The sequence below is a fragment of the Eucyclogobius newberryi genome, unplaced genomic scaffold (assembly GCF_026437365.1).
Source record: "Eucyclogobius newberryi isolate DKJ021-1_F unplaced genomic scaffold, fEucNew1.0.hap1 SCAF_3, whole genome shotgun sequence".
NCBI lineage: Eukaryota > Metazoa > Chordata > Actinopteri > Gobiiformes > Gobiidae > Eucyclogobius > Eucyclogobius newberryi.
Window position 1 is genome coordinate 22,682,962 of NW_027315945.1, and position 17,425 is coordinate 22,700,386.

The following is a 17,425-nucleotide window of genomic DNA, read 5'->3' on the forward strand; positions in this document are numbered from 1 at the left end:
ACACTTGGCACCGATATACAAATTGCCTGTACTTACTGCCTCTGTACTTTTTGACGTCAGTGCCCTATTTTAGAAAGCATATAGTTCAAGGTAACTCTTGAGGTATTTTCTTAGATAGCTTTATTCAGCTATACATTGGCTTTTTTCACACCTCCACAGTTATGTCGAACACAGCAACTTGAAGGTATTTTTCGTAATTTTTTCCGTCTCCCTCCGAGGAATGAATCAAATAGCTGGCGTTTGCTTATTACACCCCTCCTCTCATCTCAATCAGCATTTTCATCTTTTGATCTTTTATTCATTAGATTAAGTCTGTGTATCACCAGACTGTTCATTCTAAATCTCACTATATGGCGAGACCATATCTTTGAAGTTGGGCTGTTTGCTGTGTTCACTTCAAGCCGCTTTAAGTTACCAGAAAGGAGTTTTGCTAATTATTGCTGGTGTGGGAGTACTTTACTGCCTAATAATTATCCCCCTTTTAAATGGTCTGACCCCGAGCGTGCAAACATAGGTCCTTAGATTTCCCCACCTTAAAGATTCTGCCTAACCTAGAGTAACCTTACTGTAAATATAAGCTTCGAATTCAATATTTGCATTTCCTTTTTTCATTTCTGTCCCTGTGGAAGCTTCTTGTGACTGTGTTGCAACATTTTCAGGACAAATGCAGTCTTTTAAAAACAAAGCATTGTAGGCCCAAGTGTATCTCTTCAGATCTCTGCTCATTACATTTCTCTTGTTGTACCGCTATTTTTGCCTCTCACCACTATTTTTCACCTGCTTGATATAAAGTGTTACCCTTGCCTGTTTCTTCCTAAGCCTCTTTATCAGACAAACACTACTAATCCATCTATCTGCTGCCCTCTTTTCTGTGCGTGTCCCATTTGCTTTTCATGTTGTCTTTCAATCAATATACAGTTAACCCTATTTTGTTCCATTTTTGTCCCGCACCCGCTTTCCAGTGCCTGCAAACTCTTTTGGATAAAAAAGATAAAAGGTGCAAGGCTGTTAAATGTCAAATGAACAAAGCACATAAACAGGCTTTCTCCTCAGGGATCAGATATAAAGTTAATGAGAGGGGTAAAAAACGCAGTGTGGCAAGCCAAGCTAATAAGCTAAAGGTGGTGATATTTCAAGGCAGTTTATATAGGTTTCCATGTACTTTCATCATCGGAATAGGTTTCCATGTGTAAGCAATGGGTTACACAGGGGTAAGACAAAACGTTGCATGATTCATATTTTGTGAAGCCCCCCGAAATAGATCAAAATGGTTTTCATGTTTTTTTTGTCTTTTTTATTCAATGTTTTTTCAGCTTCATTTGCCATGGGTCGTACCTCCCCGAGTGTTGCCTTGAGCTAATACGCTAGTGTTGCAATGACGGTGATCTTAGCAGGCATGTCAGTAAAAGCTGTCAATGCTGATTCTTCACACTGAACCCACAAGTAACTTGCTAAAGGATTAAGCAAAACATTTTTAGGTTTGGGTGAAGCTTCTCATTTTGTGTCATTCAATAAAAGCAAAAGTTGTTTCCCTTTTAACACAATTTTGCATATTTTTTATCCCGGGGCAACACAGCAGCCAAAAGACTCTCCACACTGGCATGATGTCAGAGTTAGTACAACCATAATTTACATATTACAGAAAGAACACAGACAGAAAGTCGACAGAAAACTTTCTGTAAAAACATACAGCATACGTATGTATTTCTACAATCAAATGTGAATAAAACTATTCTGGTGGCTAATGAGAGCGTGCATCTTAGTCCAAGCTGAATCCTTTTTCTCACACTGTGTTTCCAGGTGTCCTTACCAGTAGCTCTGACATGGCGCCCATGTGAGCACATATCCCCCCTCAGAGTCTCACCTGTCCCTGCCCTGAAGGCACTGAAGGCAAGGCCCGACCATGCACTGGATTATCAGTAGTATGTTAAGGCCAGATGCACACAGATCCCTCTGGGCCACTGCAACCTGCTAAACCCACCCCAGTGCTGACTTTATCAACCCCCTGCAGCTGTACTCTCTCTCTCACACACCCGCACCCGCACACACACACACACACACACACACATACCCGCACCCGCACACACCCGCACGCACACACGCACGCACACACCCGCACCCGCACACACACACACACACATACCCGCACCCGCACACACACACCCGCACGCACACACGCACGCACACACCCGCACCCGCACACACACACCCGCACGCACGCACACACGCACGCACACACCCGCACACACACACACACACACACACACCCGCACCCGCACACACACACCCGCACGCACGCACACACGCACGCACACACCCGCACACACACAAACACACACACATACCCGCACCCGCACACACACACCCGCACGCACACACGCACACACCCGCACCCGCACACACACACCCGCACGCACACACCCGCACACACACACACACATACCCGCACGCACACCCACACCCGCACGCACACACACACACACACACACACACACATACATGCACGCACACACCCACACCCGCACGCACACACACACACATACACGCACGCACACACCCACACCCGCACGCACACACACACATACCCGCACGCACACCCACACCCGCACGCACGCACACACACACACACACACGCACACACCCACACCCGCACGCACACACACACCCGCACACACCCGCACACACACAACCACACGCACACACCCGCACGCACACCCACACCCGCACGCACACCCACACACACACACGCACACACCCGCACACACACAACCACACCCGCACGCACACACCCGCACGCACACACCCGCACGCACACACCCGCACACACACCCGCACACACAACCGCACGCACACACAAAGCAGAAGCCATGCATGAAGATTTCAGCTTGATGTATGCCACAACACTTCATCTGTCCTCTAGCGCCAGCAAATCAACACAGCCACATTTGGAGTTCATCCCCAGAGGGCACCTGCAGTCATACCAGAATCCTCAAGCTCAGTCCCTCATCATATACTGTAAACAGACAGCTGACTGGACCCTGGGGCCCTCCACAGGTGTGACGGGGACCTCTGGCCCCTGCGTGACACGGACACCTCTGCTGCCGTCAGTCCTAATACACCACTGCTGCTAATCACAACAGCAGTCAGCACGGTCCCTGTGGGCTCCCACTGTGGCTGTGTACAGTTGGCTGAGTGATTATCTGGATGGTTACATGGAAGCTGCCTTCCTCTTAAAGACACACTTAAAGCAGATGTACATGATGGAGTTGTCCTCAGGATGAGCTAAAGTGAACAAATGTTTAGATCACTATACCTCACCTGCCCTGTAGAGCTGGTGACGCACTTCTTGCATCAGAAGATTATATGATACTATAGTCTGCTATACTATGGTCTGTACATAGACAGAAAGGGCTACAACGCCACCAAGATCAGCAGTAGCTTGTGATTGCTCATCAAGCAGCAGGCTCAATAGGACTGAAGGCTGCGTCTCCTGGGGCCACCTGTCGATTCCTCCTCTGGAGCCTGAGACTCGTGTAGAAGCAGCTGCTTCCGGAAACAGAAATCACACTTCACTCCAGAAGATACAGAGTAGTTTTCCTCTGCCGTACAAACCACTGAGATAAACAAGTCTACTGAGGAGCAGAGGCAGGATACAAATCCATCACCAGAGTCTGTGAATGAGACAGATTAATATCAGCCCTCCACAGACACATGGAGAAAAGGAGTTGTACAAAGACCCAAAATCTATTTCATTCATCTGGAACAGACACAAAAGATGGCTGAATAAATTGAAATTCACACAACATATAAATAAAACTCTATTTGTGGAGAAAACAGACATATCATGCAACAAAGGTTGATGCAGTCTCCACAACACCGTATAGCCGCCTTTGTGGAATTAAACTTGGATGAGGATGTTTGTCCAAAGGACAACAATCCCATTGCCCTCCGCTGCGTCGTAATTAGATGAGATCACGACAGGATCAAGCTGTTTCCCCATTTGTTTTGCCAGAGGAGAGCACGGGGCAAAGGGAGATGCATCCTTTTGGACAACTAACCTTGCACACCACTAATGAGAAGTATTAGGAAGGAAAATAGTGTTGTGCTGTTTCATGATTAGCATGTTATTTGAGTTTAAGTGACGGGTCAGAATTTTAGCTTTTACTTGTGGGTCATCTCAAGATGTTAATATGGAATGAAAGAAAATCATTTGGAAGTGTCTTCGAACAGTTTTGATTAAAAAATAGAATCGGATTTTATTATTGGATTTTGTTAAGATTTTTGAATTTGATAAACTGGCAAACACTAATATTTACTTCGAAAACTTCTCAATTACTAAATAATCTGTTTTAAATCTAAAATGATTATTGAGGCCTCAACGGCCTGAAAAGGGGAAAAACAAAATCCTCGTGAAGACCATCAGCACCACGGAGATCTTAATTTTGCTTATTTTTTACAGCTCTCACCTCACTGACTCCTGGCTAATAAATCCTGCCGACACGCCATATTGATTTGGACAGAGGTCATTCGACAACTTTGATTCATATTTAAAAAATGCCACGTCATCTGTATCCTTAAGTGGCCAATTGACATATTCAATCACAAGTCAATCGACCTTTAGGCCTAAACCTACGTGACAACACGTGAACGCACGCATCCTATAACCTCTCTCTTTTCTACTTGTTTCCCCCCCTTTTAAATCTAAAGCTAGATGGCAGAAGAGTCCCACTGCAGCTCCGTTCACTTTATGTACCGTCATCACCAGCTCTCTCTTTCTTTTCAGATTCACCCCTTTTGTCCCTTAGTCCCAACCCCAGAACGACCACGGGTGTAATCTGACGGCTTCAGCTTCAAGACCACCACAAATCCAACAATTTAAGATCACGCCTTCTGACCCTCTCTTTAAATTCACTTTTAATTACAAATCCTTGGACTTGACTTGGCCATCTCCGGCTTGCCTCACGCACCCACGCTTGTTCACGATTTGTTCCCCACGCGCTGAAACCCCCGTCTCATCCACCCCAGGACGCCCCCCCCCCCCCCCCCCCTCTCTCTCTCTCTCTCTCTCTCTCTCCTCCTCATCCTCTCTCTCCCCCTCTCCTCTCCAGCAGCACCCCTTCTCCCACTCCGTCTCACTCCGCTGATCGATAAAGCCAAGCAGCATTCAAAGTGTGGACTCGCTCCTTCGTCCCGACGGCCGGTTCCACGCGGGATTGGCGCACGGACGAAACATCCCGGAGACGTAGAGATTCCCGACTTCTGGATGCCCCTTTTGAGCCGCGATGGTTGAGCCCTGGTCCAGGTTGCCTCGGTCCTCTCCAAAAACCCATTCACCACTTCTCCTCCGCCTCCTGCTGCTGCTGCCGCGCTCCCATCAGCTGACATAACGCGGCGTGCGGTGCGTTTCTCTCCCCCAAGAACGAACCACGGACACTTGTTTCACATGTTATAGTTCGGACCATGAAGGGGATTTATAGAGAGGGATACTACGACGGATCTATCGAACTACGGGACGTTTTCAACAGGAGATGCGTTAAATGCGGCCGCGGGGACTTTGCACAAGGCAGAGCGATGAGGATTAGGGCGAGCGTGGTTTTTTGGAACGTCGTCTTCTCGCTGATGTTCACGTGTGTCAGAGGTAAGAACGTGGACTTGGAAGGAGAATAATCCACTGCAGTATTTTTTCCCCCGCCGTGTCTTTATCCTGCGCGTCTGTCTCACGAGCGTGTGTTGCGTGCGCGCGTAAAGAAGGTGCGCATCTCCAAACGTGTGCGTGTGCGTGTGCGTGTGAGGGGGAGAGGATTGTGAAGCGTCAAATAAACTCCCACTTTTTTTGTGTGTGTGTGTGTGTGTGTGTGTGTGTGTGTGTTGTTGTTGCTGGAGGGAGTTTTGGGGGGGACGCGTCCGCCTGCTTTTGCGCTGAATGCGGGGCTTTGAAACGCGCAATAGATATTCTTGCGGCTCCTTCTAATAGCCTACGTGAGCTGCTTTGCTTAGTAGGTGAACTCGTGAATTGTTAAGCGCGTGCACTGCAGATTTCCCGTATGATTGAGCCCCGTTTGGGTTCTACATCCCCCCCAACAAAACCCCCTCTTAGTTTCTGGGTCGAGTTTGGGACGCGGGATTTGAATTTCAAGGCGTCGAGCCGGAGACCCTGTGTCATTAGCGGCGTGGAACCAATTTGTCGACTTGTGTTTATCGGAGTTGCCGGCGCATGCAGGTGGAAGGTGGGCTTGTTAGTATTCTGGGGGGCTTTTACACGCACACTGCCCTGTCCTTTAAATGCAGCGTCTGAGGCCAGAAGTGTTCACTGTTGTGACAAGTCTCAAGTAAATTTGAAGCTGGACTTTCGATGGTGTAGCTTGTGCAATTATTCATCTGATTTGAAAGGAATGGTTAAAGTTTCAAATAGTCAATCAGCTCAATGGGTTTTAATGGAAAGGACTACAGTCTTGTGATGTTTTGTTCGGGGCAGAGTTGCATTGTCTATGAAGCTTATACTTGAAAGCCACATTTATTTGAAAGCCTTTGAATCGAATTGAAAACAAATCAATGCAAAAAAAAACTCATTATGATCATTGTTTTGACCGGATCATTCATCTTGCTTAAGCAGGGTTATTCGGCTTGTATCCACCACTGTGATGTCCATATTAAACAAACAATGTTCTGTGTGTTCATCCTGAAGATTTCAATTGCTCTTCTCTCTGCTGCAGTTCTGAAAGATTTCATGACTCACAGTATCTAGAGCCTCCTCTCATATCCAACCCATCTTTGAACACAGTATGTGGTCTAGACCATGTTTACACAGACACAATGTGTAGCCAAATTAAGCAGGCTTCCGGCTGATCAGTCTCCTTTTATATGTGCATCTCCAAACAACAAATTATCACCCTATACTTACCCTTTACTTCCTCTTCTATCGCACAGTCGTCATTCCCCTTTTCAGTAAATGCATAAATCTCTTCTTTGTTTTTTTTTATTGATGTTTCCAGCTCTACTATCTGTCTACCAATATTCACTTTCTCAAATATTTCTGCCCTGCCTTGACTCTAATCTCATTTCTTTCATGGCATGCATCAATCTCCGTTTTGGATTCGCTAGGCCTCCAGCTCCAACATTGTCATCATGCAATTTGTGTTTTTTCATTACTCTTTTTTTACTCAGCGTTTGGTTTCTTTAGCGTTCGAGACTTGAACTGAAAAGTATTTTATATTTCTTCATGTTCCACCACATCATCGGTCTTCCACTGGGTCTCTAGTTCCAATCTTAGCATTCTGCTCACAATGTTGCATTCATTAAACTTTCTCTGCAATGCATCCCAATCTGTCGTCTTTGACTTTATGTCCCAAACATCTAACATGAGCTGTCTCTCTGATGCACTCATTATTAACGCTGTCCCTCCTCATCGCCGACAAATAGCACTTTAACTTTACGATTAGAAAGAATTTAGGTCTTTTTCTTTTTTTTTTTTCTCAACAAAGGGAAAAAGAACAGAGAGTGAAATGACAAATTCAAAGGAAAAAGAGCCCAAAAACTGTATCGGCAAATAAAAAGTGCATCAGGCGTATGTCCCATCTGCCCCTGTGTCTGCTAAATCTGTCCATATTTAAAGCTCAAAGTAAGTCTTTCGTTTCATTGTATAAATGTCCAAACTTATTTCAGTCCAGTCCTTAACAGTCGACTCCATCCCGTCATCTTTTGTTGTTGTTTTAGGCAAAATTACATTCCGCAGGTATCCATCAATCATTCATTGTTGGAGTGTTGCATCCAAGATTTCATTGTCAAATCAAATATCAGTATTGAAGACAATTTGCAGTGCTCCATTCATCTCAGTCCAGTATTTATGAATAATAGGACAGTCCCAAAACACATGGTAATGATGAGGCACTTGACGACCACAGTCTCTCCAACAACCAGTCCTTAACCTGTGAATAATGTGCACAATAATGTACATTTTTCCAACCGCATTCTTTCCAAACATGAGCTTTTTCGTGCTTCTCCATTGGGATGTGTGTTTACATGTTCCCATTCTTCATCAAAATTGAAGTCTTAAACAAATTCAAATCTTCTTGAGTGAATTTGGACACACACACACACACACACACACACACACTTTCTATGCAGATCCAAGAGACGATGAGTAATTCTGGTGTCTGTCTGTTGGGGGCGGATGAGAGGTGCAGCATGCAGAGTAGCAGCACCCACAGCACAGAACCGAGCCAAGTCAAGGGCCCCTGTTTCATCACCACCCACGGCAAGGCGATGTCAGAGCACCCATAGGACCACTGCCAGATCCTGATTCTTACTCGGAACCCGGCCAGAAAGTTTTTTGAAAGACGTAAAGTCTTGAATGAATATGAAACATGCCGTTGCTCTTGTTTCTCTGGCTCGACACTTGACAAGAAGATATATAGCTGCAGCGCCGACGCCCCGCTAAGATAATAAGGCTTCAGAAATGCCTTCTGAACAAAGTCGAAAGTTTGTTCAACACCACTTTGCTGATTTTTCATTCACTTGAGCAAACCCAATTAAATATTTAAGCCGTGAATCGAGTGTGAGGGAGCTTACAGCAGTTATCCTTAAAAGTTGTCTTCTTTGGCACCTGTTGAATGGTTGGCAAGGCTTCTGAGAAAAAGAATGGACCAATTAAGTCGATGTTAAGGGCCTAAGTCTAATTATCACAGCAAAACCTTTCATTAAGATGGCTGTCATCTATTTCCCAAGGGGCTCAATGAGATTTATGCACCACGGTGGAAAAAAAATGGACTTTATCTGAACATACACACTATTGAAACTAAATGTTGAAGATTAAACATTTTAATTCATTCTAACAGATTTTGTGAGCAGGTGAAAATGGATACTGGTATTTTGAGAGAGCGCTGACAGTTTGGGGACATTGACTGAAACACAAAAAGTAGAGCTGGAAATGTAGCTTTTGTGGCAGAGGTGGCTATGATATAAAAACGTTTGTGTTAAGACTATTGTGAGAAGAAACATCATTCACAATTATTTTGTGACCTGAATATTAACCTAAGAATCTTTACATCTCAATTTGGGAGTGAAAAGAAAAGACGGGAATAAATACATTACATATTCTGGAGATCTAGTCAAAAAAGGAAGATTGACCTACAAGAGTTTAGTGAATGCTGAGCCAGCTAATATAGATTGACAAAAAGAACATTTATTCATGTATTAAGAGAAAATAATACGTTGTTATTGAAATCCAGGAATTGTTAGATGCAGTTATGACTCATAAAGCATTAAGGGGCGAAAAGTACTTCTCACAAGTTGCTTCTAGTTATTGTAAAATTATGCTGTCAGTTGCTCTACTTTTGACATTTACACACAATTTATTCCTTGTTTCTCTCTATTATATATATTTTGCTATAGTGTTCCTGCTTCCCCTTAAACTGACTGGTATAATGCCAAAATACATCACCCTGGAATTAAACACAAGTTTTGGACCGGAGGTTTTTTAAAAGCAGTAAAAGTCGCGGGCTGAAGACAAATTGAATTCCTTTGCGCCGATACTGTGCTCCTTATCTTCCTGTGAGTACAAAGGCGCATTTCCTCTCATTTTGACAAGTACAGTGCTTTCATTGATTCAACAACAATCAGTCAAGTTACAATAATGAGACAGCGACAGGCCTGCAGGCAACATATTGTGTAAGCAGCAAAAATCTGCTACTGTACTGGAAGCAGCTCTCAATGTGACTGCAGCCGAGACACGACACACGGCCTTAATGGGAACAGGCTATTTGCTGCTAAACGTTATAGATGGAGCTCATTTCAGAGATTATTAGGACCTCGGTGAGTCTAACTTCTGTGCTGCAAAGTTAGAGGTGTAATTGAAGAAAGTGACATGCTTGTGAGGTGAATGTGGTAAAGGATAGAAAAATATGAACTCTGATAAACTTACGATTTCGAATGAAAATAACTGTATGAAAGTGTTTACTCAACCTTAAGTTAGAACACTATATTAGGTCGGTGTAATCCCTCATTCGTCCAGGCGTGTTCCATAGTAGAAAAAGCTTCAGTTGTAGTCATCTGGACTCAGTTTGAAAAAATAGACGTTTCGACTCTCATCCAAGAGTCATTGTCAATAACAGAATTTAGGTCGAGAACTCCGATATTAATACTGTTCTGTGGTAAGACCCGCCCATTGGGAGGAGCCTTCCTGAAGTAGAAAGAGTTGTTTGTTTCAACAGAAACTCCCCTTTGTATCTACCGAGCTAGCCTATTCAGAGTGCTGGATTTTACACAGACAGCACAAGAAGCACAGCACAGGAAGAGCAAAGAACGCCAAATCAAGAAGTTCAACATTCTTTTGAACAAAAAGAATGCAGGTGAGGTCGAGCTAGATATTAGGACTGAGACAGACAAATTAGCGACCAGCAAAAACAATTGGATTAAGAACCTATCAGATCGTGTTCTGACACAGGCAGAAAAGGAGGTGCTCTCTAAAGGGCTCAACTTTTCTGTCACCTCTAAACACATCCCTACAGAGGACTACATCACAGCCACTGAAACTGCAATTAGGAACAACAAAATGACTGAATCGGAGGCTACAGACCTGAGGTTACGTGTCACAGCGACCCTGAAGAGTGCCAAACCACCGCCTTCAAATATCACAGCTGAAGAGAGGAAAGCACTTTCAGCACTGGAAAAAGATCATAGCATCAACATCCTCCCAGCAGACAAGGGACGTTGCACTGTGATTCTCAACGCAGCTGATTACGAAGCCAAAGTCCACACCCTCCTCGAGGACACGACCACATACGAGCGCTTGAAAAGAGATCCGACCAGTGGCTACAAGAAGAAAGTGATAGACTGTTTACAAAGGCTGGAAAAAGAGGAAGTGATAGACCGGCCTCTGTATTACAGACTGTATCCTGGTGAAGCCATGCCTTGCATTTATGGCCTTCCAAAAATACACAAAAAGGAGGTTCCACTCAGACCCATAGTGTGCAGCACAGATTCCATCACCTACAATGTGGCCAAGCATTTAACAACTATATTGGCTCCGCTTGTGGGGAATTCGGAACATCATGTGGAAAACACGCACAACTTTGTGGATAAAGTGAAACATCTCCAACTGGACCCAGATGACCTCATGGTTTCATATGATGTTGTGTCCCTGTTCACCTGCATCCCGACCTCTGATGCAGTAGCAGCAGTGAGGATCAGACTGCAGGAAGACACCACCCTACAGGAAAGGACCAAACTGACACCTGAACACATATGTAAACTGTTGGACATCTGTCTGAACACCACTTACTTTCAATTCCGGGGACAATTTTACAGACAGATTCATGGCTGTGCCATGGGCTCGCCCGTCTCTCCCATAGTGGCCAACCTGTACATGGAGCACTTTGAGAAGAAGGCACTGTCCTCATTCTCAGGCATAGCCCCAAAACTGTGGCTCCGCTATGTCGATGATACTTTTGTAACAATCAAGAAACAAGAGCTGGAAACCTTCTCTGATCACATCAATGCTGTGGACCCACATATTAGGTTTACAAGAGAAGACGCTAAGGAGAATCGCTTGGCCTTTCTTGATTGTTCCACGATCAGAGGAGAGGACGGGAAACTCCAAATAGAAGTATATAGGAAACCTACACACACGGACCAGTATCTGCTCTTTGGCTCCAACCACCCACTACAGCACAAGCTGGGGGTGATCAGAACCTTACAACACAGAGCTCAAGGTGTGCCCACCAGCTCAGAGGACAAGAAGAAAGAGGAAAAACATGTCCGAAATGCCCTCTCAGCCTGTGGTTACCCCGCTTGGGCCCTCAACAGAGTGAAGAGAACCAAGAAGCAGGACAAAAGGGAAACTGAACAGAGAAGGAAGGGTGTCTCTATCCCTTATGTGTCTGGCCTGTCGGAAAAATTGCAGAGAATTTTTAGACAACACGAAGTCCCTGTTTATTTTAAACCAGGAAACACTTTAAGACAAAAACTGGTTCACCCAAAGGACAAGTTGCCGACTCAAAAACAGAGCAATGTAGTTTATTCGATCCAATGCAGTGAAGAAAGTTGTAAAGAACGTTACATAGGTGAGACGAAACAGCCTCTACACAAGAGGCTTTATCAGCACAGAAGAAATACTAGTTCAGGACCTCAGAGCGCCGTGCATCTCCATCTTGAAGCCTCTAATCACTCGTTTGAAGACGGTGAGGTGAAGGTTTTAAGCAGGGAGAAAAGATGGTTTGAAAGAGGAGTCAAGGAAGCTATTTTTGTTAAAAAAGAAAGACCTTCTTTAAACAGAAATGGAGGGCTTAGGTTTCATCTTCCTGTTATTTATAATGGGATTCTGAACCCCTGGAAAGGTAAAGGACATTCAGATGCTAATCAGGTACTCAGGGTGGTCGAGCCAGGGTCTCACAAAGACAAAGAGGTTTCTAATAGCCCATTAAGATTCTGAATAGGCTAGCTCGGTAGATACAAAGGGGAGTTTCTGTTGAAACAAACAACTCTTTCTACTTCAGGAAGGCTCCTCCCAATGGGCGGGTCTTACCACAGAACAGTATTAATATCGGAGTTCTCGACCTAAATTCTGTTATTGACAATGACTCTTGGATGAGAGTCGAAACGTCTATTTTTTCAAACTGAGTCCAGATGACTACAACTGAAGCTTTTTCTACTATACAACACTATATTAGAACACTTTATAAGATTAAATGGTAAATAGTCACATTTATACAGTGTTTTTCTACAGTCAGGGCAAGGGGTTTACATCACACACAAACACACACACACACACACACCAGATGTACGCAGACACTGTGGGTGAGCCGGGTTAAGTGTCTTGCCCAAGGACACAACAGCAGTATTTACCTGTGGCAGCTGTGCTCGTGCATAAGTGGATGCGACCGCTCGAGCAGGAGAGCTTCGGCTCAAATGATGAGCATTCTACCACTGAGCCACTGCCACTCTTTCCATGTATGATAGCTGCTGCCCCACATTTTGTAACTACCGTAGTATTACACATTTCACTCACAATATTTTATGACATTACATGATTGTATTTAAGACTAAGATTTTTCCCATTAATTTGAACATTTTGATTATGTTTATGTTTATTCTTCCTTTTTGGACTTGGGCTGCAGAAGTAATTCCATAACTGTTACCTTGCCATACTGCAAAAGCTAGTTTGTACACAATAGTTATATTTTGATATGTAAATATAAATTACAACAGCTTTATTACGTTACATGAACGCTTAAGCTGAAAAATTTAAATCCTTTGTGTAAATGGTCATTTTGGATGCTATTGGTGTGTGTTGATAGATACTTCCAGTCCATGGATTTCAGAATTATGAGAAATTAGGGCCATTGCAATTAACAATTTCAAATTTCAAATGTTGCAAACAACTGGAATTTGAAGGTCATGAACAGAGCAGCTCAGGATTGTGTCTCACCTCAGTTAACCCAATGTTAAACCATTAGAGATTGATTAACCCTAACCCTAAAATGCTAAATATTAAACTTCATTCAAAAAGTGTTCTGACATGATAGAGATAAATGTATTTACCATTAGTGACCCAGCAGTTAATGGAGTTAATTGGAAACAATGACTTAGATTTACCACATCAGGTACTATCACCAAAGGAAGTTGCTGTTATCTTTATGTTATCCTGTTATCCACCATTACCACTGTTAAAGTACTGTTATTATTACAATTTACTGATCATAAAAGTACACTACACTACACTACTAAATGGAAAACTAAATATATTGTCATGTCTAAAAGTATGAGGTAGGTCTGAACTGAGTTAAAGGGAGGAGAGTGCACCTCAGCAGTAGCTTGTTTCCATATTAGCACTTTAAATCATCTAATGACAGCTAACAGAGTTGTGAAAATGCTCCAGCTGTTGTCTCTCATGTATTCTTCTCCAACTTTCTTCTTCACGTGTTGTTTAGGACATCATTCTTTTTCCTACCCAGTCCGAGGCACTTTAGTAATTAGTGGTAATCAGGTGCGTGGTGGACAGACAGTAATCTGGCCACTGAGCCCTTGATGAAGACGTTTTTTGGATATGATTATGTAAACAGGCTGGATAGGCTGCTGGGGCTAATCAGGATTACCATTTGTTGGTCTAATTATGCTCTATGAGGGACTAGGGGGCGTTATACATCTGCCCTACAGGTTTCTCCTCTGCACACAGGGGGAGACGATTAATGCAACCCAAGAAACTATGGTGTTGTTCATGACTAAACCAGAACAGAACAGGAGCTATAAGTCTATATCAAGGCTAAACTGGGCTAAACTGGGCCCAAATGTGAACGCACCCCATATCTCACAATGCTCTATTGGACCTCAACCAAGACAGTTCAGGAGTAAATGCACCGTACTGGAGTTGGTTGGGACTGGAACTGAACTACCTAAAACAATTTTGAAATAGTTGGTGCAATTTTAAAGTTTAACGTCAGATTTATAAATAGATTATAGATCATAACGATATGGAAAGTTAGTATTGAATATTGTGTGTTGTATTCATCACAATACAATAAAAACAACTCAATCATAAACAATTGGCTTTCTATTCAATTTATTTTTGTAACTCCCAAAATCACAAAATGGTTGCCTCTGAGGGCTTTGTGAATTCATTGGATTCATTGGCTCTTTCCATCAGTGTGGATGAAGAAGTGCTCACTGTTACCACCTGGCCCCCTCAAAGATATCTCCTGTGACTTCAGGCTGAGGTCGGTTACAGTTTGCTTCCTCTGATTAAGTTGGTTCTTGGTTCAGGTTTCATTTTTAATATAAGTAGTCCTCTTGGGTGAGGGAGATTTGAAATATCAAGTCTGGAGTCAAGAAATATGGCAGTCCGTTTGTGGTGTGAATGCTTTCCCAGTCAAGGGTACAAATCTTATGCACTGCATGTTGCCAGTTGTAGAGGGGATTTAACAGTACACATTTGTTTACAGGCCTTTCGGATGAAGAAAAATACACTGTGTGAGACTTCAAAGTCACACAATAACGAAGGACAAATTATATTTTAAACTGGATGCAGGTTTAGGGCTAAAGCCCACCCCTGTACTGTTTATGGGGCCATTACTATTTGTGCTTATTTGTCATTTTTACAATGTGCAATGTTTATGCATTCAATATGGATGTGCACACGTTCAGTGAGGCCCATTCAAACTATGAGGAAAAATACTTCACAATAACTTATAGTTCTAGCAAACTAAAACAAGAAATGTGTTATACATTTCACAATGACTGGACTTAGTTTGATAAGATTATATACTGTATCGTATTGTGATGCTACAGAATAGTTTCTGTAGCGTGATCTAACATAACATTCCTGGCAATACACGGGCTTGTTCTTTGGCCACTGTGCCTCTTTGGACCTTTCCATGAACAATATAACTGCCCATTTCCATGATAAACGCCACAATGGTCTCACTATATTGAACAGTGTTGTTACCACACAATTTATAAATTTATTATTATGCACTCCATCACTCCAAACTGTTGCATATAGGCGTAGCTCCATAAATCTTTGGGCCCCTTTCAGTGCTGCTCTTGTTTGCTGCTGCGTCTGACAGCTCTATGTTTTGATATGTGACAGTAGAGCAGACGGGCTGAGGGCCTAGATTCGGAGAAACAAAGCTGAGATGTGATGGTAATTGAAGCGGTAGGCTGGTTAGTGCGTGCCGCTTGCTACGTGTTAGCCTGGCACATTTCAAGAGCAATTAAAATGATAGCCGAGTGTGTGGCTTAAGATAGCGCAGTTGAATCACTATTTCCTGTTAAATAGTGTGGGGGGCCGTTGTTCTGAGGAGAGACATGGACTCTGTTGTGGAGATGTTTGAGATGCTTTCTAATGAGCTCACAAGAATTTTCATTGCTTTACACTAGGTCCATTTAACAACTGCTTCACCAAACCAAAGATGTGCCTCTGAGAATAATTGTTTCCGTAGTTTCCATCCATTTCAGACTTACTTAATTTTAGAGCAAAGGATATGCTTCCTCTCGCAAACTGCAAAACAGTTTGGCTTTTTTCAACATTTGACTTTTTTCAATACATTAAAACAAAATGAATTCAGTAATTAATATGAGATTACGGAAATTTTCCGTAATCTCATATTAATTACTGAATTCATTTTGTTTTGTTGTAAAATATTTTGGCATTATTTAGCAAGATTGCATGATTAGACATGATTAATTAATTGATCAAGAGATTATTATCAATCTCTTTTCAAAGAAATCTTAATGTTAAATTGAAAAAATATTACTTACATTTACCACAGCAGATTCTATACCACCAAAGGAAGTTGTTATCTTTGTACTAATCACCACTACCATTGTTAAAAGTACAGTTATTATTACTATTTCCTGGTCATAAAAGTAAACAAAGACAAAATGTACTGTCTTATAGGTCTAAACTGAGGTAAAGCGAGGAGAGTGCACCTCAGCAGTAGCTTGTTCCCATATTAGCACTTTATATCATTTAATGACAGCTAACAGATTGGTAAAAATGCTCCATCTGTTTCCCCTCCAACTTTCTTCTTCACGTGTTGTTTAGGACATCATTCTTTTTCCTACCCAGTCCGAGGCACTTTAGTAATTAGTGGTAATCAGGTGCGTGGTGGACAGACAGTAATCTGGCCACTGAGCCCTTGATGAAGATCTTCTTTGGATGTGATTATGTAAAAAGGATGGATAGGCTGCTGTGGCTCTGAGCTCAGCCAAGGGAAGTTTTATATTCAAAAAGTATACATTGTCCCTCAAAAGCATGTTTTGCCCCCAAAACTCTCAAATGCAATTCACTAGCAGGGACCACGCCACAACGGAGTATGAAAGAATATTTATTGATAATAACGACGATGGATTGGCGATGGAGCTCGATGATGGAGCTCGACGATCGTGCAATGAGAGTTGGCTGGGTACAGACTCAGGATGGGGGCTCTGTCTCGGGTAATCAGCCCAGCCGATTCAGAACCCCCCTCTGTAGATGGTGATGTGTTAAGGTGAAGATGATAGAGACATGGGGTGGGAGGGTGGGGTCGAGAGAACAGAGACGTAGAGATGTGATTAGAGAGTGGGGCGTGTTTACTAGTGGAGTAGAGGTTGAGGCGTGGTCTCTCTCCTGAACCCCAGCTGGCGATTAACATCTCCAACTTCCACTGATGTGTATTTCTGTGCTCCTTCATTCATTTGACACTGAGAAATATGCCATTGGGGTTCACTATATATGTTATAGGATGTGTCAATACATTCATACAGTTATGAAATAGACATTGTTTAGCCCAAACTCCTTTACTATGAAGAAGCCTGTATTTTGCTCTGTTCTGAGAAAGAGCTCAATAACTGTGTGAACTTATGATAAATGTTTCAAATGATAAAAACACCTAATCTTCTGTTTGGATACATATTTGAGTCAAATGATCAAACACAACCAAGTATAAAAATT

General features: G+C 43.0%; 1 protein-coding gene across 3 annotated transcripts in view; it reads left to right on the forward strand.

Moving 5' to 3' along the window:
- Positions 1 to 5,219: 5,219 nt before the first annotated feature.
- Positions 5,220 to 17,425, forward strand: part of LOC140373520 (CUB and sushi domain-containing protein 3-like) — a 211,921-nt gene continuing 199,715 nt past the window's right edge. For all 3 annotated transcript variants that reach the window (XM_072460052.1, XM_072460054.1, XM_072460053.1), the window contains exon 1: positions 5,220 to 5,638. In XM_072460052.1, the coding sequence (XP_072316153.1) occupies positions 5,461 to 5,638 (178 nt within the window). In that variant the 5' untranslated portion in view covers positions 5,220 to 5,460. The remainder of the gene's footprint in view (positions 5,639 to 17,425) is intronic.